At 37.0% G+C, this 25,778-nt stretch overlaps 2 protein-coding genes and 2 non-coding genes across 9 annotated transcripts in view; 2 read left to right on the forward strand and 2 right to left on the reverse strand.

Moving 5' to 3' along the window:
- Nucleotides 1-2,029: 2,029 nt before the first annotated feature.
- On the reverse strand, nucleotides 2,030-2,102 carry Trnas-gga. Its single transcript has one exon. It is a non-coding gene; the product is annotated as a tRNA-Ser (tRNA).
- Nucleotides 2,103-2,193: 91 nt separating this feature from the next.
- Nucleotides 2,194-2,266, forward strand: Trnas-gga. Its single transcript has one exon. It is a non-coding gene; the product is annotated as a tRNA-Ser (tRNA).
- Nucleotides 2,267-4,203: 1,937 nt separating this feature from the next.
- Nucleotides 4,204-11,854, reverse strand: LOC124164123 (ubiquitin-conjugating enzyme E2 W). 4 transcript variants are annotated; one of them, XM_046541302.1, is made up of 7 exons: nucleotides 11,751-11,774; nucleotides 10,508-10,679; nucleotides 8,316-8,407; nucleotides 8,104-8,206; nucleotides 7,046-7,201; nucleotides 6,018-6,093; nucleotides 4,204-5,500 (listed from the first exon to the last, which is right to left on the reverse strand). In XM_046541302.1, the coding sequence occupies exons 2-7, from the start codon at nucleotides 10,553-10,555 to the stop codon at nucleotides 5,487-5,489; spliced, it is 489 nt and encodes a 162-aa protein (XP_046397258.1). In that variant the 5' UTR covers nucleotides 10,556-10,679; nucleotides 11,751-11,774; the 3' UTR covers nucleotides 4,204-5,486. The 4 variants fall into 4 exon arrangements, with proteins under 4 accessions (XP_046397258.1, XP_046397259.1, XP_046397261.1 ...); XM_046541303.1 differs by lacking the exon at nucleotides 11,751-11,774 and adding an exon at nucleotides 10,700-11,083 and having other exon boundaries at nucleotides 10,508-10,626; XM_046541305.1 differs by lacking the exon at nucleotides 10,508-10,679 and having other exon boundaries at nucleotides 11,751-11,854.
- Nucleotides 11,855-11,913: 59 nt separating this feature from the next.
- LOC124164120 (lariat debranching enzyme) overlaps nucleotides 11,914-25,778 on the forward strand; it is a 68,128-nt gene continuing 54,263 nt past the window's right edge. For all 3 annotated transcript variants that reach the window (XR_006865963.1, XM_046541297.1, XM_046541298.1), the window contains exons 1-7: nucleotides 11,914-12,362; nucleotides 12,433-12,724; nucleotides 12,813-12,913; nucleotides 16,748-16,874; nucleotides 23,994-24,071; nucleotides 24,526-24,668; nucleotides 24,767-24,955. Coding sequence is in view for 2 of the 3 variants with exons in the window: in XM_046541297.1 (XP_046397253.1) it covers nucleotides 12,166-12,362; nucleotides 12,433-12,724; nucleotides 12,813-12,913; nucleotides 16,748-16,874; nucleotides 23,994-24,071; nucleotides 24,526-24,668; nucleotides 24,767-24,955 (1,127 nt within the window). In the remaining variant the exon portion in view is untranslated. The remainder of the gene's footprint in view (nucleotides 12,363-12,432; nucleotides 12,725-12,812; nucleotides 12,914-16,747; nucleotides 16,875-23,993; nucleotides 24,072-24,525; nucleotides 24,669-24,766; nucleotides 24,956-25,778) is intronic.

A 25,778-nucleotide genomic window follows, 5' to 3' on the forward strand; every position in this document is an offset into this window, starting at 1 on the left:
AAACTGGCTGCAGGTGATTCCTCATCTCACGAGAAAGTTAAATACCCTCCTTCCCTTTGGTAGACCTATCTTACGGAATGATCCTAATGATGTACCTTCAGAGTCATCGAATCTGACAATGACTATTTAAATTATTTTTTTTTTGCATCAATATGTTTAACATGTTATACATAACATTTGAGGGCAATTTAATCCATGAATTCCAATTTGTTATTTTGTCAATACCGGAGAGAAAACAATTTTTTGCTAATGTAGATAGTGTAATTTGCATCTCTGTAGTTGCATAACATCCAGTCTGGTGAGTTCGTTCTTCTCTTTATGATAGGATATTCCCATTTCTTTTACTCCATTGAGCTTTGTTAGTGTATATTGCTGTGAAGGTGAAGTTTCAACTGCTTTAAAACGTATTTTGTGCCCTAGTAATTTGGTTAGTTTAAAATTCAACAGAATCCCTTCTATGTGAAGCCGTGTTTTGTGTCACCGATTGGAAAATTTTCTTTTAATTATTCACAACACCCACATTAAACAAAAAGGCTAATCAGTAATTCCATATTGTTTTGTGATTATTCCTAGGTACTATCTGTTATCAGGGGTGATCTGGGATGATAGGGGGCCCTCAGCTGGGGCTCAAGATGGGGCCCTCCTTACCGAAGGGGGGATGGGAAGGTCTTCCCCAGAAGTGGATTTTGACGTTATTCTGGCTCTTAAAAACTAGATAAAATTTAATAAAAAAATACCAATTTTGAAGGAAAAAATATTATGACAAGTGAGAATTTCATAGCTTATAAAATTTTAACATTGTATTATGCTTCTATTATCTATATAGTGAATCATTTCATTGAAACTTGCACTGACAATTAAATATTTGAAAAAATCTGAAATAGCCCTTTCAAAAAAGGTTAGGTTCTCTTTTATCTTCTGACACCTTTATTTTATTTATTTTTTTACGTAATCTTTTCCCACTGGCTATGTTTTAAATAAAGCAACTAATGAAAACGTAGCATTTTATTCATGCAATTTAAATAACTTTTGTTCAAGTAATCAGTCTTTTTTTAGTACACCTTTCAAACGCTTCACAATGGACACTTTCAAACGCTTCGATCTAACGATATCATTAGATAGATATCCAAGTTTTAACATCTGTGATATTATAAATTGTTATTCCAAATGGTATAGAGGGCAATAAGGTGGTTTCCCATTTTTTTTTTCCTAAATTGAGAAATTATTACTCCTGGAGTATGTATTTCACGCTATTTGATTTTTAAGTGACGATATCTATTTTTGCGATAAAATGAAAAGTGAAAAATTTCAAGTGCACGAAAATGCGATGGGTAAGTATGAATGCTGGGAAAAGCCTGTGTGATGCCATTATGGTTTCGGCTGCTGCTGTGTGAGGCCACCTTAGTGCAAGGCTATGATCTCCGCTATGATGCAGGCTGCTAGCAGGTAGCAGAGTACCCTGTTAGCTGGTAGCTCCTCGCTTAAATAAGGATTATTAATACCCTATCAAACGAAGGAAACTTTCTGACCATAGGCAATTTTAATAGGTGATTATCAAGAGATGTTTCCCTAAGCTCTGTGCCTCAAACATGCATTGGTAATCTCAGACGATATAAAACTCCTATCTACTCGTATAGAAACTAGGTCCCTGTCACGTGGAGTGGCATCGCATGGGTGCCAATCTGGCCTTTTTCAAATGAGGTTAAAATTGACTATTAACATTCGTCTAAACTGGGATTTCTAAAACCAAATAATTTGCATATTATGAATACATTAATGGTGGGTTACGAATTGCAATCAATGCCTTTCATTTTCTTTGATGAAGAAAACTACCCCATTTTAATATTCTGTGTAGAATTGAAGAGAACAAATGTTTTGTATGTCTGAGGATTACCAAAAACCATTATAAGTATGTACATGCATTTTCTTCTGATTAATTATTGTGAAGATTCCTAAGAGATGTGTAATATTTCAAACCCTGCCGCGTGAACGGCGGTGAAATATACAAGAATTGCCATGAGAAAAAATTCCCCTGGACCGGGAATCGAACCACGGACCTTTGGCTTTCCAGGCCAATGCGCAGACCACTACGCTATCCAGGTTCTTTAATCCCCATGGCAATTATACCGAGGCTCGCGAGGGCCTAACTTCTAGTGCCATGAGCCTCGGTATAATTGCCATGGGAATTAAAGAACCTGGATAGCGTAGTGGTCTGCGCATTGGCCCGGAAAGCCAAAGGTCCGTGGTTCGATTCCCGGTCCAGGGGAATTTTTTCTCATGGCAATTCTCGTATACCTAAGAGATGTTGTAATATGGACCTCCTTGTCCGCTGTTGGACATCACCGCTACATTGTTTGGTTGGATATTTGACAGATATCCATGCGGTGTTAGTAGGATTTTCATGTATATTGCAGGGATATGTCATATGTTAACGCCAACAATGTTTTGGGATATTGATTCTACTTGGGGAGGTATTCCTTATCCAATGAGATGGCCGGTTTTTTTTAACTCTTATGGGCTGAGCTGAATCATTCATTTAGGGTAGCATCTCTTGTCACTTCTTGATTATTTTTTGACTCCTGAATTTTTCCCTTATAAGGATTGCCACAGTACATCTCTCAGGAGACAACTAGCAAAGGGGTACCTATAATCTGACTGAGAAGCTTACATCCTTGTTTTAGCCACTATGCAAAAAGTACATGACTGTTAAATGCAAGTTGGTTTGAATTTGAAAAGTAATTTTTAAGTGATATCTTCAGAATTTCCAAGCAAGGAATGCATGAAGAATATCAATAATTCCTGTATGAGTGCATAAATGAATGGGATATTGTACAAATATTATTTTTTTCAAAATGGGGGATCGGGTTGGTGTGGTGGCTAGAGTGTTGGCTTTCCACCCGATGGATTCTGGTTCAAATCCTGTCGGCGGCTGGGATTTTCAGAGATTGTCCGATCCCTGCAAGAAAGTTGTGTGGAGGACAATTGAAGTGCAACACTCCGTCTGTCGGACGGGACGTTAAACCATGGTCCCCTTGGCACCTTTCGTCAAGGGCAGGCTTATGCCGATGCCAGGTTTCTCTCCACCCTTCCTTCCATTCCCTTCCCTCATGGCACAAATGACCTTAGTTGTCGATCGCCTCCTTGAAATGCCATACCTTTTTTCTAAAATATAGTGTAAACAAATGCAGCCAAAGCTCTAAAATTAGAAATACTTATTCTACTCTAAAATGAATAACTATGGCTATAAAAATAGTAATGGTCAATGACTTTAAATTTCAGGAGGAAACAAAATTAATAACTTATTTGGATTAGCTTCACATGCAAGAAAAAAAATTTATCAATATAGGTAACCCGCACAACACCCAAGCCCACGTGGATTGGTCTCCGTGGGCATTTGATCCTACAATCAGCCTGTTTTTTTTTTGGACAAATTTCTAATTTAGAGCTTTAGCTGCATTTGCTTATTCTACCTAATCATAAAAAATTCTATAGAATATTCCATTTATAAACGCACTCGTATTGGAATTATTGACATTGTTCATGCATCCCGCTCTTGAAAATTCTTAAGATGTTCCTCAAAATATTTGTCTTTTTAAATTATAACCAAGTTGCATTCAAAAGATGAGTGCTTTTTCTCTAGTGGCTAAAATAAGATTGTAGATTCTTGGTCAGAGTGTTGGAATCCCTTGGCTAGTCATCTCATCACCTCCTGAGTGATATGTCATGGGCAGTTCTCATTAGGGAAAAAAATTCAGGATGTGTGAAGCCCCCTAAACTTTCCCTCTGGCTAAGTGCCTTGTATGAAGTAAAGTCTAATCCAGATGGAAGCCTGAAAGTGCTTCATCCAAGCAGGACACTGGAGACAGTGAAAAAGCATTATGTACATTTTAGTGCTAGAATGCAGTTCATAACTTGGCTTGTCAAGGGTCTTCCGGACAACAGACACCTAAGTGTTTTCCCTTTGGCTTCCCACCGCGTGGGCTTGGGTTCAAACTCTGGCTGTGGCAGAAAATTTTCAGATACTGCCTGATCTTTGCTTAGATGTTGAGTGGAAATTTCAAGCACAACACTGTCTTAAGAGCAGGCTTATTTCCTTCAATCCCTAAAGAAATTGGCTTTCTATACTGATAGTTTCACAGTGTAACAGCTAAAGAACTGAGGAGGATGTCATACTTTTGTAAAGATGAGACAAAACAGCTTTCATAAATAAAAATATGTATTTCTTTATTAAATACTTATGTGAAAATTCTATATACAGTATCTACACTACTTTCTCTCACAGGTCATCTAAAATTAGATGAAAATAGGGATATCAGGTGGTTTCCATTGCAAGACCATCCTCTAGTTTGTTTCTTGCCTGTCTTCTTGGTACAAACAATGCTGTTCAATATTATGCTGGCCAGTCCAACACTCAAAAATCCATTCCTTTTGAAAGAAGACAGGATAACGACCACCATTCATCATGGCTCTTGCACTTGCAATTGTTAAGTACATCAATGCAAGCTTATTATCAGGCAAATAAATAAATAAAAGCAAGTTTGGTGCAGACAACCTATGTCTTGCAGCTATTACCAAGATTACACAGCAATAATATGTATGTAGTAAAATATTTTTAAATCTTAAAATTTTGTGATAGGTGAAAAATCATGAAATAATTCATTAACCAAAGTGCATTCTGAGTAAGCATTAGTTCAAGATGATGTCCCCATTAGCAAATAGATTTTAATTTAAGAACTTTACTGCCCAATATTGTGGAAATCTACAGTAATAATAAAGCAGGGCCACCTTTCCGACTATGCATTACAAGGAATGTTTCTTCACTGAACACTAAAATTGGCTTTTCCATGGCACTGATTTAATTTAAAAGATAAAAAAGCACCTCAAATCTTAGCAGTTGATCGGTGAGAATTTCTGGGTACATACAAATTGAAATAAAAATAAAATTCGAATTTCAACTAGCTTACTTAAACTCAAAGATAAAAACATTAGACAAATGGGACATCAATTATTCAAAGAATCGATAGTTGATTGTTTTGACAAGCTTAATACATAAGCCACTAGGATATACAATGATAATAGAATACATTTTCTCCAACTTATGGTGTATGAATTGTTGATGTAGATGCCCCAGTGTCTTTTTTTTGAAATTTTAAACTGTTAAGAGAGATTTATTCACAAGAAACTATAGAAACTTTCTGCATCATGTGTAATGAGCCACCAACTCGATAAATTCATCTTATCATTGTCACTCTCTTCTTCTCATTAGTTGATCAGTTCACATGTGAGAGTTATTTGTTCTCATTACAATCTGGGATACAAAACCAATCTGGAAACTCAGTAATTTTTTCTTGAAAACACTGAGAAATATCTTGCTGGATGCAAGCAACAAGAAATTAAAGTAATAACTTCCACAATTAGAATATTTTAAGCTTTAAGATTAATATCTCATTTAAAGTAGCTTTTCATAATAATCATCACAGCCATGATCAAACAGAATCATCTGAAAAGGAAAAAAAATGGAAATGATAAATGTCAAATACGGTTTTGCCCACATCTTCAATAATGAGTGAGATCTCAGCGGATGAATTATATTAGCAGTTAATTGGCTTTCCTACTTAAAGTGCACAGATTTATACTACAGCCAATCAATTTCACATCAGATACTTATCTCTTACATTTAAAGTTTGTGCTCTTACACCTTTCTTCGTTTTTCAAGAACTAAATTGTGAAGAACTATCAGAGCTTTCATGTGCTACTTAAATGCTAAGGATGGAATCCCCTATACAGCTTCTTACCTTGTGAATACCAGGTGATTTATTGGTCAGAACATTCATTCTGGTCATAGGAATGACCTACTTCATATTAATTATAGCAAGCAGTTGCTTACCTAGACACTTTTGATGGGGGAGGGTGTTGCCATCTCCCTGATCTTTTGCAAAATAGTGTTACCAAATTGATATAGCCCTCTAATACCCCCATAACGTCAATACATCATAAAAATTAGTAATTTAACTTACCATGATACCACCACTTAGTTTTCTTTGGGTTTTTATTGCATGTCTTCACATAAAGAGTATTATCGGGAGGCCTTTTCTGAGAAAAAGAGAACGTAGAATTAATTTTTACAAAAATTAATAATTGCATACATTTGCAATAAGAACAGATGGATGTAACGCTACTGTGAATGCAGTGAGCTACTGACCCTGACTCTATCAAAAACACTGCTTCTAAGATATTTTCATAGCAAAGGAACAATAAAAACAGTTTGAAATTGCTGTGATGTTCACAGTTAATTATACCGACCCAACCAGTTAATATACCTAACCTCCCCTCCCACTTAGTTCGGCTGAATGCCAAGCTACAGTACTGAGACTAGTGAAGACACTGCAACATGAACTCAGGAGCTTCCAGGCAGTTTAGGAAGTGATGCTGTTGAACATTCACTACCCAGCCTTAATTTGATGAGAAGCTATTTCCAATGTCCCCCAAAATGAAAAAAATGGCATGGAATGCAGCACTTAGTGAGCAGCTAACTAAAGACCTAGGCAGCAGAATTTTAATCTATGAGTATATCAAAGCATGTCCTTACCAATGACAGGTGCCTTAACTAAAGCCGTAGTTACAAGAAGAAATAGTTAATAATATCCGACCTATTAGAATTATATCTATGTAACAAACAGCTGACAAATCATCGAACCTCATCAGCTGGCCTAATAGTAGCCTAGTATCAAAAAGCAATTCACATTTATTATAAAAAAACAAGCTGCCCCAAATATTATGAACTTTAATATCCCTTAGAAATTTATTATTTCTCCAAAAATTTTATTTTATGGCACAACTAATGCCATACATCCCCATTGGATAGCCTTGCAAATGAACATCTGATATCTAATTCTATATTGAGAGATGAGACATGGTTTGCTAGAAACTTACACCGTCTCATAAGGAGGGAGTGAAATAATAGCATTTCTGGTAATAATTGAATAACCCCTTACACTCATTCTGCTTACTCCTAATGAAAATTAAAAACACTTGTAGCATTTACCTTCTCTTTACAACTACTGAGCATTGACACTATACTCAAACAGACAGACTGGACGGAGAGGGCAGGAGACCAATCCTCTGTAAGGATTGATAGGCAGATATGTCCATTACTGTAAACATGTGGATGGATAGGAATATTTCCCCCAATGAATGTAACCTAAAACAAAAAAATATATTAATAATGAAAGTTAAATGCTGTTGGGGTGTGAAGAATTATTAGACCCTTAGTAACAACTCATTTAATTCTTCTCTCTGTATTATATTTTTTAATATTTTTGAAACTTTCACCATTTTGAACAGAAATAGGATGTATTGACATCTGAATATTTTTATATTTAGATGTTAAATATACAAGAGATTACACATATCTAGAAGAATGGCTAAGAAAAACCTTGTACATATATACAGGAAAATTCATGTCTATCATAAAATATGATATGCATTACTATAAGGAAAAAAACATACATCACCTTTCAATAGTAGACTTATTTTGCTAACCTCATACATCAGAGTTGCTACTTAAATGTAAATCTGAAATCCCCCAATTTTCCCCGACAATTTTCTGGACAACTTGATTATGCATATTTTACTGAATATTTTACCAAAACACAAAATTAACACAAATTTAATAAAATATTGCAACACAAATGAATTTTAAGAGTTGTTGAGCATCATTTGAATGTAAAAGTGGGAATCAGCTTTTCTAAAAATGAACATGTAACTTTGCCTAACGAGGAGAGGAAAAATCACTATTTGACTTTTACATCAAAAATATTCTTTCCTGATAGTTACAACAAATACACTTTTTCCAAACTTACGCCACTTGCCCAGAAATTCCATGACTTCACAGACAGAATGAATTTTCATGACTTTCCCAGAATTTTCAGGTTTTCCATGAGAGTCGCCACCCAGTTTATTTGACCAACATGGAAGTTAGCTGTATGCACATAGTTCTAGTGGCAAAGATTTCAAGCTTCAATATGTTTAGGAAAGAAGCTAATCATTGATCACTAAAGTGCATCTTCATTACAAAAGTCAAAGCCTAAAAAATTCATTTACCTCTGGGGAATCAAAAGGATATTTTGATCCAAATTTGAACTGCAATTGGAACTTTTCACCCTCGTACAGCGTTCCAGCTGCTCCCTCCATATGAACGATCCACCTGCAAGGATATTTAAAGGCTCAACTTCAAATAGTCACTAATGAAACCAAGTGTGAAAATCTGACACTAACACTCAGCAGACATTTTCATGCCGGCAGATGATACTTACAGTGAGAGATCTTGCCCAGTTAGATCAGAGTCAACAGTAACACCTGGAGGAGGCTCCTTAACCAATGACATCAACTCCTTCTGTAGCCGCCTCTGAAAGTTTTCAACAATGATCAGAATGGATAACCCAGGACCAAAAGGTCTAATTTACTTACACTGCAAAGGAAGCAATTTTCTAGTATCTTTTGGTCACCCACACTGAATAATACATAGTTACATGCGGGTAATTGCTACCTTATTAAAATATTATGAGATTTGAAAATTTCATGACTGATATTATTTCAATGATTGTTGACGAGAGCTTTGAAATTCAGCACACATGACACCATTTTGGGTGATATATATTTAGCTATCAATCACAACATTTCTGCAATTTTTACAAGGTCGCCAATATCATCACCATAATCTTTCTTTGGCACCCAATGCACAGTTTTGCAGAACAAAAACCCTGATTTATTTTATTCAGAAGCACTATTTAATTGAAAGCTGCCAACTGTAATACAAGGAAATGAATGAAACCATGGAACAACTTTACTTTCCTTTCCCTTTCATTTATTGAAATTCTTTTAAGGAGTTTGATGGTGATTGAAAAATTTGTGCTGGATATGTATGACTTTCTTCCATGCACAAGTGAACATTATTATTCCACTACTGATATTAATTACATATAAATTATATTTTTTAAAGACATAGCAATAAACTTTTCTTTCAATGATATTGGTGAAGAAATAATTGTACGGCCCTAATCCAGCAAAATACATGGACAAGTCATTAGAAGCAGACGATATAAGCATTATAATATGATAAGAAAGTAATCAATAAATTTTATTGGAAAGTAATTGATCTTGTAATCAATTCAATTTTGGCTAAAGCTACTGTCACTGAGCCCAATTTTATTCATTAATCATGGAACATTGAAGTAAAGCCTGTTTGACAGCATGTGGCTGATATCGATTTTGACCAATTGAAGTCTATCTTCATGAAAGGCTCGCTATGGGGGATTAGTGAAAACTCTGTTTTCTCACGCTAACTTGTTGCAAACCTGTCACCAATTCTGCTGAACATGGTAAATACATAGAAAACTTTTCACTTCGATGATTAAGAATCCACTCGAGGTGATCTCAGACAGTGCCTTGCTACGATAGTTATGGCGTTACTTCTATTTTCTTGCACTTTCAGTTTTTCTGCTCGCTACTTATACCTTTTTTTTTTTGCAATATTTAAAAATTACATTATGCAAAGAATTTGCTGTGATTGAATAAATTGAAGGTCATTTTCAGATTCAGCGCTCAAAGACATAAATGGCTTGAAGATAAAAATTCAAAACAAATGCCAATTTTCAAATGGTGCTGGAGCTCAAACAATTTAAAGAGAAAAATATCTAAGGGATAAAATTTATGGAAACTTTTATCCAGCTTAATTTCAATGGAGAAGTTAGTAGTGAAATGGGGATCAGGTTGGTGTGGTGGCATGAGTGCTGACTTCACACCTCATAGCCCTGGGTTCAAATTCCTGCATGGGCAGAGAATTTTCAGAGACTGCACAAGTGGAGGAAACTTTATGTGCAACACTCTGTCCGTCAGATGGGACATTGAGCTTAGGTCATAACTCACAAACTTCACATGTCATTAGAAAATTAAAATCTATTCACTAAAGCAAGCCTGCTCAATGGTGGGTACATATGATAGGCTATGATGTTCAAGGAAAACCATACACAACAAAATTTTACAGCCACTATTACTCGTAGCATTCGAAATCCAGCTACATGAATGCACAATTGAAAGATGATGTAAGCAACATGTAAATAATATTAAACAGAGAAAATATTGGCTTTCAAGTGAAAAAAAAACAAGACAGCAGATGTAAATTGACAAGATAACTCATTCGGTTTCCTTCGGCTTAAAAAAGGTACATAGCAATAAGTCTAGAAAGTTATGAAATTTATCATGAATATTTAAAACCAGAAAATACATTCTGTAAGTTAAAAGAAATACGCGAATAAATTGTTTCCACTTCAATATGGCGAATCTGTAGATATTAAATTAGCCAATATTTATATTTAAAATATATCTCACACATGAAATCCTGCCGCAGTGCGCTTCACCAAATATCTACAATAGAATCCGCAGTTATTTGTCAGTCGATTACTAGAAATATTAAGAAACGGCAGATAAAATTGCGAAAAAATCGTACCTCCCGACGCGAATGATCCAGGCAAGGTTTAGTCTCCGCCGGTTTCATCTTCTTGGCATAAAGAAGAAATTATAACGCTTCTGGGGAAATTTTGAGCTTTCACACATTTCTTGGGGCAGCTTTAAGACAAATTTTTGAGGAAGTTGACTCATACAATGACACCTTTCAAAGGCTGCAAAGACAAATGCTTACGGTGCTTATTTCAAACCAACGATACGGAGAGGAAGGGGTAAGTTTAGAGAAGAAATCAATTCCGTGAAGAACTTGCTGTCCACTTGACCGACTGACGTATATTCTCTAAAGGTGTCGCTTCTTGTACCAACAAGTTAAATATCTTAGCGATAAATCCGATTCTTTCTAGAGCACCCTGAGCACATCACACCGCCCGACTCCATTACGGAATCGATCCAACAGAGTTGCCTCTTCACAAAAGGGCCATAGTTTACACGATCACGGGTGATTTAATTTGGGTTGTTATGAGATTAAAGAGGGTTCCCAATAGTTGCATAGGGTTATATCCGTCCCTAAGTAAGATTAGAGGAACTCATGGAAACTGTTAGTTAACAACAATGCTTGCTAAAAAAATAATAACTATGGAGCATCAGAAAATTGCGAGACGGTATACACTAAAAACTTAGAAAATAGGTAATGGTCATATTTTCTTAAAAACGAAATTCTGTTGATTTTATTGCCTTCTGGGGATTAACGTCTCTTTCCCAACTGATAAGGGGGGCATAAAAAACCCAGTAATTTCCCAATTTAATATTTAATTTATTTTATTTACTGGGAATCGATCATAAGTATCGAGTCAAGGAGCATTGTCTTCTCAAAAAGTAAACACTACAAAATATAGAAAAAAATTCACAAGCCCTTTTTGAATTCATTACATAGTGTTTGGATGTAAGGCATACAATATGAGGCCAAAACAAGGGCCACATAAAATTTGCAATTATTGACTATATCATCAGTTTTCATCCCAAATACATAAAAGTCACGCGTTAACCACATACGACAGAAAATTCGGCATTTTCCCTCAATTGTCAAATCCTGAGTGGATTGCAAATCATTACTCCTTTGTTTAGAGGGGAGTTGGGAACACTCAAAATTCGGAAAACAAGAACAGTGGTTACATTGCTCTGATTATTTATACTTTCATACAAAATGCGCAACATGCAATCATGTCTAAGGCTATAGTTAAATTACAAAAACGCCTGAGATAGCACTGCGGTGTTAAGTTATTTACCTGAGACGGTGCCATAGAAGACATCTTTACATTCGGGATGACAAATAACGATTAATGGTCGATGGGTCGATTGATGGGAGATAGATCGATAGCTATCGGAAGAACGTGTATTGCGACCGGCGGCGACCGGCTGTCTTCTTGATTGGATGAAAGAGAATCGTATCGTAATAATCTATGGTGGATGAAGGTTGTTGACAGAAATTGTCAGATGTTTTGATGGAAAAAAATATCTGTGAGCTCGTGGAAGTATGTGCCTGATATAATTTCATCTTTTTGGTATTTAAAGGCGAGGATATTTTCCAAGTTTAAGTATGGACTTGGTTACACGTTTCATGAGTGAATTGTGAAGGTATTCCGGTAAGAACCGGTCACTTCTTTTCATCAAAGCCATAGTATTTGATATAAATATTATAAGATGAAAATAGCCGTGGAAGGATGTGCTCATGGGGAGCTGGAGAAAATATACGAGTCAATTGATCATCTACAGAAGAAGGAGGGTATACAAGTAGATCTGCTGATATGTTGTGGCGATTTTCAGTCTACTAGGAACTTGCAAGACTTGAAGTGCATGGCAGTGCCTCTTAAATATCAAGAAATGTGTACCTTCTACAAGTAAGTATCCTTAAAGTGTGGACTTAGTTTGTTTTATGGGATGCCCTAGACATTAAAATTATTTTCGTAGGTACTACTCTGGCGAAAAAACCGCTCCAATGTTAACCATTTTTGTCGGTGGAAACCATGAAGCTAGCAATTATCTGCAAGAGTTGCCCTATGGCGGTTGGGTAGCTCCAAACATTTATTATATGGGATATGCAGGAGTAATTAATATAGCGGGAGTAAGAATAGCTGGTATATCAGGAATATACAAGGGCAAAGATTACTATAAAGGTCACTATGAGAAACCGCCATACTCGGAAGAATCCAAAAGATCAGCTTATCACATTAGAAATGTGGAAGTATTCAGAGTAAGACAGGTATGTAGTCCAATTTGTAGCTGGTTTATCACTTTGTTCTCTTATACATATGAGAGATGGCATTTACTTTTATTGTTTTTGAAAACAGATGCAGCAGCCAATAGACGTATTTTTATCGCATGATTGGCCCACTGGTGTTTATAAATATGGAGACACTGCCAGACTCCTCCAGAGGAAACCATTTTTTACGTAAGTATGCACCGTACAGTAGTTAGTAATGTGTTCCTACATGTTAAGAAGCAACTTTTGATTTGAGAGTCGAGTTGCAAGGTTTGGTCACTTTAACGTGTACATGTTTATTTTGTTGCATATAATATCCCACAAAGCCTACTCAATGCATAGATATTTCCGATTTCATGTAGGCCAAACTTAAGAAATAGCGTTTAATTTATGTGAACTGAAGTCCGAGGAAAACAACTCGTGATACATGCTCTAATTTAATCATACCTTCCAACAAACAATCATAAATTGAAAAAAATGTCAAATCTCACTCTTAACTTTACCTCATTAGCCTATAGTATTGGTGTTATGTTACCTTTTGTCTGAACTGGAACAAACCTGTCAGTTAAACTCACCATGATAATGGTGCAGTGATGATGAAAAGCCAATGCTGCAAAAATTTCCTTGTGAATTTAATCATTGTAACAAAAGCCTCGATGAGATTTCATGCTAAGAAAGAAGTCAGTATATTGTCATTACTTGATTATTGTATGTGTTTTGTAATAGTCATGCATCATCCCTTTTCTGTTGATTCTTTTTTCCCTTAAACAAAGAAAACTTCCTCTTGTCAGTTCCCCTATTCCTATTTCATGATGTTGCCATCTTTATATTTCATGATGCTGATAAAGTTGGCAAGTGCAATATTTAGCCTAATTTCCACACAGGGAATTAAATGTAAGTGTTTTAGGTTTGCTGCTGTGAGAACACTAATTTACTGGATGGCATATGAACAAATGTCTATTTAAATCCAACTATATGTGATTATAATCTAAAAATTTAAAGTACATACTATGTAGGTTCTTGCTCCCTCATAAGTCCCACCTGGATGTTTAAGAAGTGTTTTAATTAGATAAAATACTCTATGCGATTGATTTAGTTTTGCCATTGCAATTGAAACCATGTTGTTTGGTGAAACTTTGTAATTTTACTCATAATTTTTATATCTACCAGTTTCATTTTTGAACATGTGTCATTATATGAAATAACTTCAGGCTTTACTCTATGGTTTTTGTCTAATGAACAGTGACGATGCTTTCATTTTATTCTGCATGTTGCAAGAGGCATTTCCCTTGGGTTCTGATTATAGATTATGCTTTACTTTTTGTTAATCTACATTGTAATATTATTGGTTCTGCTTGGTATCCTATTAATTTGTTATTCTTTCCTCCATATTAAATTAATGAAGAAAGTCTCTAATTTTTCATTAAACACATTTGCCGGGGTGTTGATTCACCCTTCATAGATTCTGAGTGTATTAGAACCCACCATTAGGTCAGACCTAGGTTGTTCTTCTAGGCTATGATTAAAGGTACTGCATCACTTGGAGGACTTCAACCAATAGGAGTGGCTTAAGGAGAAGTGAGGGGGTGCAGGACCATTGTTCAGGCCAAAGGTGGATTAGTGAAGATAGCAATGCCCTGTAATTTCTGAAAAAATAAAAGATGGGAATCTTTAAGGTGGCTTCCCTGTGAAAGTTTTTATTTCTCCAGGGTAACAAATGATACTCAAAAAAAGAATTGATGAATATCTAAAAGCCTCTTGTCTAAACATATCAGACCTCAGAGGGATTATTGATGAGAGGTATTGCTCTCCAGAAAGGTGATGCTAAACATTATCAACCACCTCACCCCAAAAGCAACCTTAATCCACCTCCGGTTTAGGCCCACTGCAGCAGAGGAGCATGCTAGAGGCCCTTAACATGTTGACCGCCATGATGTTTTTAGTAGATATGTCCTGTGACGCCATTAGTGTATTCATTCCGTTAACTATTCCCGGATCATAAAACATTAAATGTGATATTTGTACTTTACTTTAAAATACATATTTATATTCTGACGCCACAACGATCATGGCCCATACGTTAGCAAGAGATTCCGGTCACTCCGGCATCAGAAATCCACTTTGAAGCAGGTGCTTGGAGGCCGGTCAGTATGACCGGCATGGCGTGACAGGAGCCACTCGACTCCGGTCATTATGACCGGCATGGCGGTCAACGTGTCAATTGTGAGACCATCCAAGCATAGTGCCTTTAGAATACGACATTGGCACGTACATGGATGGTGCCTACCCCATTTAGTTTCAAATCATTCAAAATCCATTGTTAGATGACCTCTGCAGTGGGGTTGTGTTGCTCACTATATGCATTGTATAAGAAATAGCCTGCTGACAGGTTTGCTCTGATCATTATTGGTGGCCTGAGTTGCGGATGGCCGACAATTTTGAATGTCACCATCCAGCCTAGTGAGAGTGTGACCAGGTTTCTTGGATGAATATCTATTGCTTAATAATAATAAAAAAATAATGATAATGATAATCAAGAATAGTATGTAATGGACTAGTAGATACAGTACACTCTCGATTATCTGGGCTAATGATGGCGAGATATGGCACGAATAATCGGAAATCGGAACTTCCACTTACACGTCTTGTAATGGTCTTAATTTACGTAAAACAAACAATATATTGTTATTCATGCAGTTATTCTGTTATTTAAGAGTGCTTCTCGGACTCATTGAGAGCTTTCTTCGCCAGTTTGCGATCTTTTTAGCGGCAATAATATGGTTGTACTCGTATTATTGATGCTCCATGTAAGGCCTGGTTTGGAAAACCACACATCCGTGGCTGCGTGATCACGGATACAGAGAAGTGGTTTGCACGAATGCTTCAAAACCACTGCTCGACGCCGGAAACTACACTCTCAGGCACCACGCCACGTAGACGCGTGAAACAGGAACACAGTGCTCCCGTGAATGCAGCTAGTGCATGATTGCTTCCGTTTTACGAAGGGGATTCTAACGGAAATCCAGGTGTATCCTAGCATTAATGCCGTAATTCCGATGATTTTGCATCCGTTATTTAAAAATAAAGATCACAGAAAAAATTGAGCGAGATTGAAAATCATGCACAGATAATCCGCAACTCGGATGAACCGCAGCCAGATAATCGGGAGTCTGCTATATTTATATGGATAAATGCAGCAGACTCCCGATTTAAATTAATCATATTTAATACATAACCTAATTTTATATTTACTTTATATTCCTTTAAAAAAAGATAAGTATGTATCTTTAGAGTACTCATCCAAGAAACCTTTAAATGGAATACCACATAGTGAAAAATGAGTTTTGAAGTGAAAAAAAAAAGTGGCCTCGATGGTGGTGGGGTAAAGTCCGCACCTGCCAAACCATAGGTCGTGGGTCGTGGTTCCTATCCAGGGCATGGATGTTTGTGTAGTTCTTTGTTCATCCTCCATTTTAAAAGCCTTTATGTTGTTTTTTGGGGACGTTGGAAATAAATAAATGTAAATTTTGAGAGTATGACCCACTGTTGGGTCACCACCAGCCTTAGGAGCAATGAGTTTCTTCTTGGGTGGCATAACCACCGTTGGATCATGTATAACCGCCAGTCATAACACAGATGCAGGAAGAGGCACCAAGTTATACGGCTGCCTTCTCTTTTGGCCGAAGAGTGACAACCAGAAAATAAAAAGAAAAAAATTGCTATCCCTTAGGTCATAGGTTGCATTTTGCCCACTTGTGGCTTTTGCAGAAGCATTTGTTGAGAATGATGCGTAATTTTCCTTTATCTCATTTTGGAAAATTGCAGTGCATTTTGTAAAGCTGTGTACTTGTTACAGTCCTTGTGTTCTCCTATAAGTGGTGTTAATTTCGGCTTCTTCTTTGATCAAGTTTACTGTTTATGTTGAGCGTCTGTAATGTAGTGTATGCATTATTATTGCCCGGAGTGGTGAAGAATTTATTTTGACCTTGTCTCTATTTGATGGTGACTTTCTTTCTTTGGCAGAGATGAAGTAATTACCAATCGTCTTGGTAGTGGACCTTATGAAGAACTTCTGAAATTCTTGAAACCCTCATTTTGGTTTGCTGCTCATCTGCATGTAAAATTTGCTGCTGTTGTTCCACACCCTGAGGTAATTCAAAGTAGAGTGCTGCTGCTTTTGCATACCATTATTTAATTTTTTTTGTTATTTTATCCCATTAAAACAAGGAGACTGGTTTTATATAATTTTTTATATCTAAGACTGATAGAATTGTTTTACAGAAAACTCCCTATCAACTGGGCTAATAAACTTGATTGTTTCTGGCTTTACTTTGTGAAAATCCATTCTTAATAATAAAACGTTATTGTACTTTTCCACACGATTTAATTAATACGACCGGTTTCGTCGCAGAGGCGACATCATCAGGTACAGAATCCTTTATAATAACAGTTATTTTGTTCTTGTTTATCTGGTTGCTATTACGTTGGTAGGGGAGGGTTGCGTTGGGGTTGGAGCGTCACTCAGCTTCAGGGGAATCTCCAAGAGCGGGGAATAGTTTACAAAAATATTTAAAAAAACTGGGCTAATGATGGGGAGAAGCAGCACGAATAATCGAAAAGCACAGATAATTCAAACTTTCACTTTCATTTCTTGTAATGTTCATAATTTACCTAAATCGAACAATGTATTATTATTAGTGATGGGTCGGTTCGATTCCTCGATTCTTCGATTCTCGGCCAAGAACCGGAATCGAAAACGAGTACTTGCCAAGGTGAAAAATCGATTCCGATTCCAGTAGTACTTCAAACCACAAAATATACGACCGCGTTTCCAAAATTCATTTGAATTTTCGCGCCTCGTAATCGTGATAACAAAACACATATCTTCCTGGGATGTGCGAGTACTCGAAAATTCAAGTCGAGTCGAGTAGTTGGTACTCGACTCGAGCGTTTCGAGTAGCATTACGAATGTCGAGTCGAGTAGTTAAGGTTATGAGCTTTCGAGTGTAGTAGGCCCAGCGATCTGCCGACAGGAAGTGCTATCATGAAACTCGCGTTATAATGCAGTTTTTAAAGCCGATAAGTCATCCTAATGCCTTGGCCTGGTAGTTTCAGCTAGCCGAATACACTAGTTGTCGACATGGGCGCCGAATGCCTTTACGGCAGCCGCGGCGGCCGATCGTCTTCCTGATCTCTGCATTTTTCCAGGGTTTTCTTCCGCGTCAGGTTGTTGGTTGATTGACAACAGTTTCGCTGGCTGTCCAGCCAGCGTCTTCAGGTCGAAGGTGTCGGCTGTTGGTTTCTGCCTCGCTTATATACTGTAGGCTGGATGGGAGCTGCACTGTGATTGGCTGTCGGACTGGGTGCTTCTCTCTGATTGGCTCTCTCTTTGATGACTCTTTTCCAGGCGCTGTGAAGGAAGTATCCATCTTCTCTATTGAAATTCAAAGGTGTTTTCTCAAATTTTATGTCGTGGCCAGGTTCCGAAGTTGTGGCTGAGATATGTGGACGACACGTTCGTCATCTGGCCGCATGGTGTACAAGAATTACAAGGGTTCCTTCGACACCTGAACTCACAACATCATGGAATCCAATTTACTATGGACATGGAGAAGGAGCAGTCATTAAATTTTCTGGATGTCCTCGTGACCAAAAAAGACAACGGGAGACTCGGCCATGCTGTCTACAGAAAGCTTACGCACACCGACCGATACCTAAATGCAGCATCTCACCATCATCCCAGTCAGAAGGCCTCACTAGTGGCTACATTAATTAACAGAGCGTATAATATCTCCGACGATATCTCCCTCTCCACGGAGATAAAGCACCTCACTACGGCACTGCAGAGAAATGGCTATAGGAGAGAATTGGTCCTTAAAAGGACCACGAAGGAAGAGGAAAAGCGACGCAAGGCCACCATTGAAAACCAAAGTGATGACGTTGGAGAAGAAGAATCGTCAAAGAAGCTATACGTCACCATCCCTTTCATTGCTGGAACGTCAGAGAGGATCGCCAGAATATTAAAAAAGCATGACGTGGTCACCAGATACAACTGTGTGACCAAGATAAGAGACTTCCTCCCCGGGCCCAAGGATATCATTCCCCAAGAACTGTATGAGGGGGTTTACAAGGTGCCCTGCTCCTGCGGAAAATCCTACATAGGGGAAACTTGATGCTCCATGCATGTGAGGATTAAAGAGCATCAAAGGGCGACCAATAACAAGCAGTTTCAGCTCTCTGCCATCGCTGAACATGCATGGTCGGAACCTGGCCACGACATAAAATTTGAGGAGAAGAAACTTTTAGTTAAGGAGTGCCGATACTTCCCTAGACAAATCAGGGAAGCGATAGAAATTCAAAAAACACCTTTGAATTTCAATAGAGAAGATGGATACTTCCTTCACAGCGCCTGGAAAAGAGTCATCAAAGAGAGAGCCAATCAGAGAGAAGCACCCAGTCAGACAGCCAATCACAGTGCAGCTCCCATCCAGCCTACAGTACAGCCAGCGAAACTGTTGTCAATCAACCAACAACCTGACGCGGAAGAAAACCCTGGAAAAATGCAGAGATCAGACCATCGCCGCGGAAACCTACGCTCTAACACGATCGTCTTCCTAACGCGCACTGGTCCGAAATCGGAAAAAGCTGGAATGAAGTCCAAAGAAGAATGACCTTTTTGGGGATAGAGACTTGAAACTTAGCGTAAATACTCATAAATTATTACCAGATATAGATTTATATGCCGTTTTACATAAATACGACCCTTAAGTGAGATACAGTGGCCCAAACATGACCAATTTTTCAATGCCACGCGAGATATCGTTTTTCCTCAAAAAATCTTTGAATTTATCCAGGTGGTTTTGCGTTGGTATGAGTTTAATGGGATAAAAAAACGCAATATTCCTTTGACCTGGTGCTTTTCTTATATTTTCAATAACATTTGAAGATTTTGGCTCTCATCTGTCTGGTTTTACAACGCAAAATGGCCGACCCGTTTTTCACGTGAAATTTGACATAAAGTAGACATTATCTTTGGTTTACGAAAAATATAACTCGGAAAATTTGAAGCACAATATAAAGTAGAGATTTTTAAATATTACTAAGTAGAAATCTTGGAAAAAAGTTTGCGGCGAAGGAAACAAGAGCGATTTTTCAATCGCGCGTCAAGGCTGACCTACACGCCGCGGACCTCTGAGGCTCGGTAACTGAGGCCGATTTTTCAAGTTTTTTAAAACATTAGTCTTGAAAATCGTCATGTAATGCATGGATAATCGTCTTAATTGACTTAAAACACTAAAATGAGTATGTTAAAAAGGATTATGTATAGATCGACTAGGCCATTTAGCGCATTACTCGAAAGAAAATACTAAGGATTGGATATTTTTCGGAACCATCCCACGCATAAGAAATATGGCACGGGTATTGAAGTAAAGTGAAGAAATTAAGTCACCATGCTTAAGAGAGAGAAAAATGAACAGTTTCCACGAAAGGCAACAACTGATACCCTTTTTCCCTTTCCACCTTCGCCGAGGTGAGTCGCGAGGAAGGGGGAGTTTTCATATCACAAGGCATCTTTTAGCCTTTTTTATTACTGCGTCCGTCCGATGTGATATTCATTTGTAGCGTTTAGTTTCTTTCTTGAACTTAAAAAAAGCAAGAGGTTTTAACGCTGATTAAATGATGTGAGAAGTATAGAATTTTTTTGGCTCTACAAAACTAAACTTTAGTTCTATTGTTCGTTCGCTTCGTCCACTTGAATTCCATGAAGATTCAAGGTCCAAATAAATCGTTGATATAATTTTTAATAAAAATTCCAAAGGTTCCAAAATCTTGCAATTTTGGTAGGAAAGTACTTGCCCAGTCACACAAGTGTGTAGCGAAAGCCAATTTTCTGCAGGCAGTAATACTGTAACATGGAGATGTCAAAACCTGCTGGCTGAGCATGTAGAATAATTGGATTTTCTGCTTGAGAATTTGAAAGGGCCAAATATTACACTATTCATATACTTAGTATGTAATCTTTATTATAGCTGCGAAAATTACTATACTCAGGGCTCTCCCTTGTACTTTGGATACATATATATTGTCGACATATTACTTGGGGTTAATTAATTTCAATTTTAACAGTTGAAGACAGATAGAACAGTTGAAGACACATTAATTTTCATTCATCTCCTACTTCTGGCAATAACCATCAACGATCCTCATTATATTTTCCTTCTTACATTAGGTTAGACATTCATCATAGAAAATTGGAGTAGAATTTATTGTAGTATGCATTGCTGTATTGCCTGGTTCAGAAATTATCATACTCGACTTGATACTTGTGAGTAATTTTCAACTCGACTCGAGATCAAATAGTGCTACTTGGAAATCCCTTTTATATTCCAAAGGAGCAAATGCAGACTAGGGAGCCTGTGACAGGTATATAGTATCTTGCAAGATACAGTGATGCATTTGGAAAGTACCCAAAGTCACCATAGCAAACACTGTTGAAGCTGAAGTGGAAGCTTATTTATCATAGATGAATGCACCACCAAATTCCTTCCCTGGGAAATACTGGAAGACTTGTGTCTCCTACCCTAGGCTGAAAGTATTAGCGAAGAGGTTTCTTGCCATACCACCATCCACTGTGTTCAGTGAAAGACATTTAGTTCTGCAGGAAAAATATGTGATGTAAAATGCAACAGGCTTTATCCTAGGATATCCTAGGCTATCCTAGAAAGCAAAGCATCTTCACTCTGTCAGCTGACAGAGTGAAGATGCTTTGCTTTCTGAGAAAAAATTTAAAGTCTGTAAAAGGAGAAAAAATTTGTGAGACATTATTGATAATGATAAGATATTATCAATAAAAGATAGATATTAAAGGAGATACTTTTATTTTAAATTTAAACATGAGTGCTAATACTCTAAAGTAATACTTATCATGTAACATCACTTTTCAGGTACCTATGTTCTGTTTTGAAATTTAGCTATTATATTTTAATTACATAGTGATGATATGAAAGATGCTTTTGTTTGACTGACTCTTTCACAGAGTAATATTTTTAAAAGTGGTTTTCTTGTTGCCTGGAATTAAGTGATATTTTTCTTGGAGCCTATGGCATCAGAATCGATGGAATCGGTATCGGTAGAATCGGAATCGAAATGTCAGAATCGGAATCGGGATCGGAATCGATAAAATTTTGGAATCGACCCATCACTAATTATTATTTTTGCACATGTTCTATTATTTTAGATTGCTTCCCAGACTCATCGAGAGCTTTCTTCAGCAAACTGAAATCTTTTTGAGCTACGAAAAAGTGATTGTACTCGTAATCCTACCGCTCCATTTAAGACCCGACTTCCAAATCCACACATTCTTTGTGCCGTGATCACAGATTCAGAATGCATGTTCAGTTTGCATGATTGCTTCAAAATCACTACGCGATGTCAACACTGTACTGTCAGGCACCATTCCAAGGAGTCGTGTCTCGCACAAGTTGCCTGGGCGGCAACTATCAATGGTTAATGATTGACTGATCTTGAAATTCTAATGGAAAAAGTAAGCCGGGTGTAGCCTGGTATGAAAATGCAATCATCTCAGTGCTTTTAAGTCCCATTTTATTTTTTGTAAAGATTGCAGAAAACATCATGGGAGGGTGAAACTCATGCACGGATAATCCACAGCCGGATAATAGGGAGCCTGGTTTACTTTCCTTTCTGTCTCGCATAGGACATTCATCATGGCTAAAGTTCAAATAGCATCCTTGGCTATTCGTACTTGAGATCGTTAAATTATACCTATTGGTGTCATAGTGTTCTCTATTGCATTGCCAATGTTGCAGTGTGTTGCATTTTATTAGACAGCTTGGCTTGATGTTTGAACTATTTGGTTGCTGTTATCACTTATGTGCAGGGGCGGATCCAGGATTTCTTTCTGGGGGGGGCACAAGCAAGGCCATATCCAGGATTTTGTTCAGGGGGGGGCACAAGGATACCTCGTCATACAAAACGAACGAAAAGATAATGGGACCGTATTAAAAATCTAGCATATTTTTAAGAGTCTGGGGGGGGCACGTGCCCCCGTGCCCCCCCCCTGGATCCGCCTATGCGTATGTGCATGCTTATGGCATTGGTAACTTGTTTTATTTGCTAGCATTATCCACGTTAAAATATAGTTATATTAAAAAAAAGTATACCATAAAAATTCTTATGTTTTGGTGAGCTCATGCAATATTTTGATCAAAACTCTTGTGTAAACTATAACAGGGTTTTCTTGCCAGTTTCTGAACTACTTGGCTGAAAATGCGTGAATGGTAGGAATTCTTAATGGTCTAGGAGTGGTTCAGGATTTAATACATACCTCAAAATGTGAACCATCACCACCTGCATTTGCCTTAGCAATCTGCTTCATTTGTTTTCAAAATTTTAATTTTGATTTGAGTATGTATTTTTAAACCACTGAATGTATAAACCACTCTCTGAAGTAAATTCTCTTTGGAAGGGTATTGGTCCATCGGATAATCATTAGAGGATTGTCGTTTTGCAGTTCTTAGATGAGTCTGTCTTTGAAAAAAGGAATCTTAGAATTTGGACTTTTAGAAAAGGTTTGCATGGACTTCAATTCAATTGATTAATATTGATGTGTGGGAACTTCTCGGTAACAATGTGGTCACTTTTTTTCTTGACCACTATATTGGAAATGCTGTCAGTTTACATGATTTTATGGCCAAAAGTGTGAGTTCAGTTATATCTATTTATAGCTTCCTAATATTATAAATGGTCAAAATCTTTACAGAGTCTTATGAATTATTGTTATGAATTGGCATTGGAATAAGTCTTTGATTTTATTGTGAAGTTTTTCAATATATACGTCTCCTTGATTATATTGAGCTAACCATACAAAAAATTGATAAAATTTTCTCTTAATCTATATTCCATGATGTATGAAATTTCCTTATCAATGGCTAAGTTCTAACAGCACATATCTAAAATTTGGCTGCTTTGAGATAGGTAAATCTTAAAAAAGTGTAATAACATTAAAAAAAATAAAATTCAAGCAAATAACAACTCTTTGTTTGCAAATGAATGCTTCTTTTCCAGTTTTACGAACTTTAGGTTTTTAATTTCAGTGTATGTACAAGTAAAAAAAATTAATCGTTTTTTTGCTCTCCTGAAAAGTTGCTATTTTTGAGATACATGTTGTTAGAACTTACCCATTGTTATGCTTCTTTCTGTTGCTTCATGTGCTGTGATTTATTTAATGGCTTAACTTTTTACTTGCTAGGAAAATGGGGGTCCTGCCACTAAGTTGACTAAATTTTTAGCTCTTGATAAGTGTCTTCCCAGAAGACAGTTTTTACAGGTAATCTCTTTTTTTTCTCATTATGATGATTATTATTATTAATGCTATGAAGTTAGATAATCAGTTCTGAAACTTTCAATGTTATTACATTATTTTCATGACTGCAGATGAATACATTGAATGATGTGTCAATGCTTGATGGGAATTATTCCCATGGTTTTCAAGATGATATTTTCAATAAAACTCTCTTTATAAATGTACGGAGATACATATGTGAATTTCTTCATTTTAGCTTTTACAATTGTTTGTAATTGTAAATGACACTCAAGCCTCCAATGGGAAATTATGGATATTTAACTTTTCTGTGCTTTCTTAATATTTAATAATGTGAAAGCATCATACAAAATTGTGCCTGCTCAGGAATTTAAAATTAACATAATTTTGGCACTACTTTGGGAAATCTGTTAAACTGAATACACATGCTATAATTATTTTTTCAATGATTTTTCCTTAGATAGTCGAAATTCCTCACGATGAGACAAAATCAATAAGTCTTGAATACGACTTAGAGTGGCTGACTATTTTATCCTTGACTAATCATCTTACCAGTGTTAAAAAGTGTGCTAACTATATGCCAGGGAAAGGTCATGACAGTAGGTAAATTGAGAACGCAATGAAATTTGAGGTATAAGTATGTTTACATCACCAAAAGTTTTTTGTAAATATCTATCTCCCTATTTTTTACATTCAAACAGGTGGAATTTTACCCCAACGGATGAAGAAAAGAATGATGTATTGCTTCGAATGGAAAGCAACCTTGCCATTCCCAAAAATTTTGCGCAGACGGTCCCCCCTTACAACCCAGAAACTGATGGTTCTCCTCTGGAATCAAATGTCTGCCAGCCTAAACCTCAAGTAAACCCTCAAACAACAGAGTTCTGCAGGTATATTTTTATCCTTGTCCCAAAACATCCTGTGACTCTTCATACTTGAATATACTACCTTCTGTGGATGTACCCTGGATTAATTCTGAAATGGGCACCAGCATATAGTGGAGCCTACATACAGAAAATACAGGGTGGTCGGAAATTTACTGATATGCCACTATGTACGTTTTAGAGTATGTTATTCTCAACCACAAATTACTTAAAAAACATTTGCTCATTCGCACCATTTCCGAGCTATTTGCGATCGACGTTAGCCAATCAGAGCACAGCACAGGTGAATACAAACATCATTTGAGAGGTGGTGTTGTCGAACCGAAAGTGGTTTTTAAGTACTAGCCAGACATAGTGAAAAGATTGAATTTTAATCTTGAACTTATTCGAACATCTTTACAGTTTTGTCTGGCAGTGCTATTTGCTAAATGAATATTCGCAGCGTATTAGGTAACTGAGTACCGATGGTGTTCCATTCTGTTTTTAATCACTTTTTAAGAGGAACAGCGTTTGACTGCTAATTCTCCATCAGGTTCGTTTGAGACTGAATTTTGCAAACACTGTTGATGATAGCTCATTCGTTGAGATTTAAAATGATGATAATCACCTACCGGGTTCCAGTGCACTGGTTGTGGCATTTTATGTAGGTGTCTCAGTTGCGCAAGCATCAAGAAGCGAGACTCCCAGTCCGAAGATTGTTGGTTTGAATGGCACTTGATATTGGAATTGGTTAGAGAGTAAAATTCAATCTTTTCGTTTTGTCGGGCTGGTACTTCAAAACCACTTTCGAATTGACAACATTGCCTCTCTAAGGACGTTTGTATTCGCT

Source organism: Ischnura elegans, chromosome 8 (assembly GCF_921293095.1).
Source record: "Ischnura elegans chromosome 8, ioIscEleg1.1, whole genome shotgun sequence".
Taxonomy (NCBI): domain Eukaryota; kingdom Metazoa; phylum Arthropoda; class Insecta; order Odonata; family Coenagrionidae; genus Ischnura; species Ischnura elegans.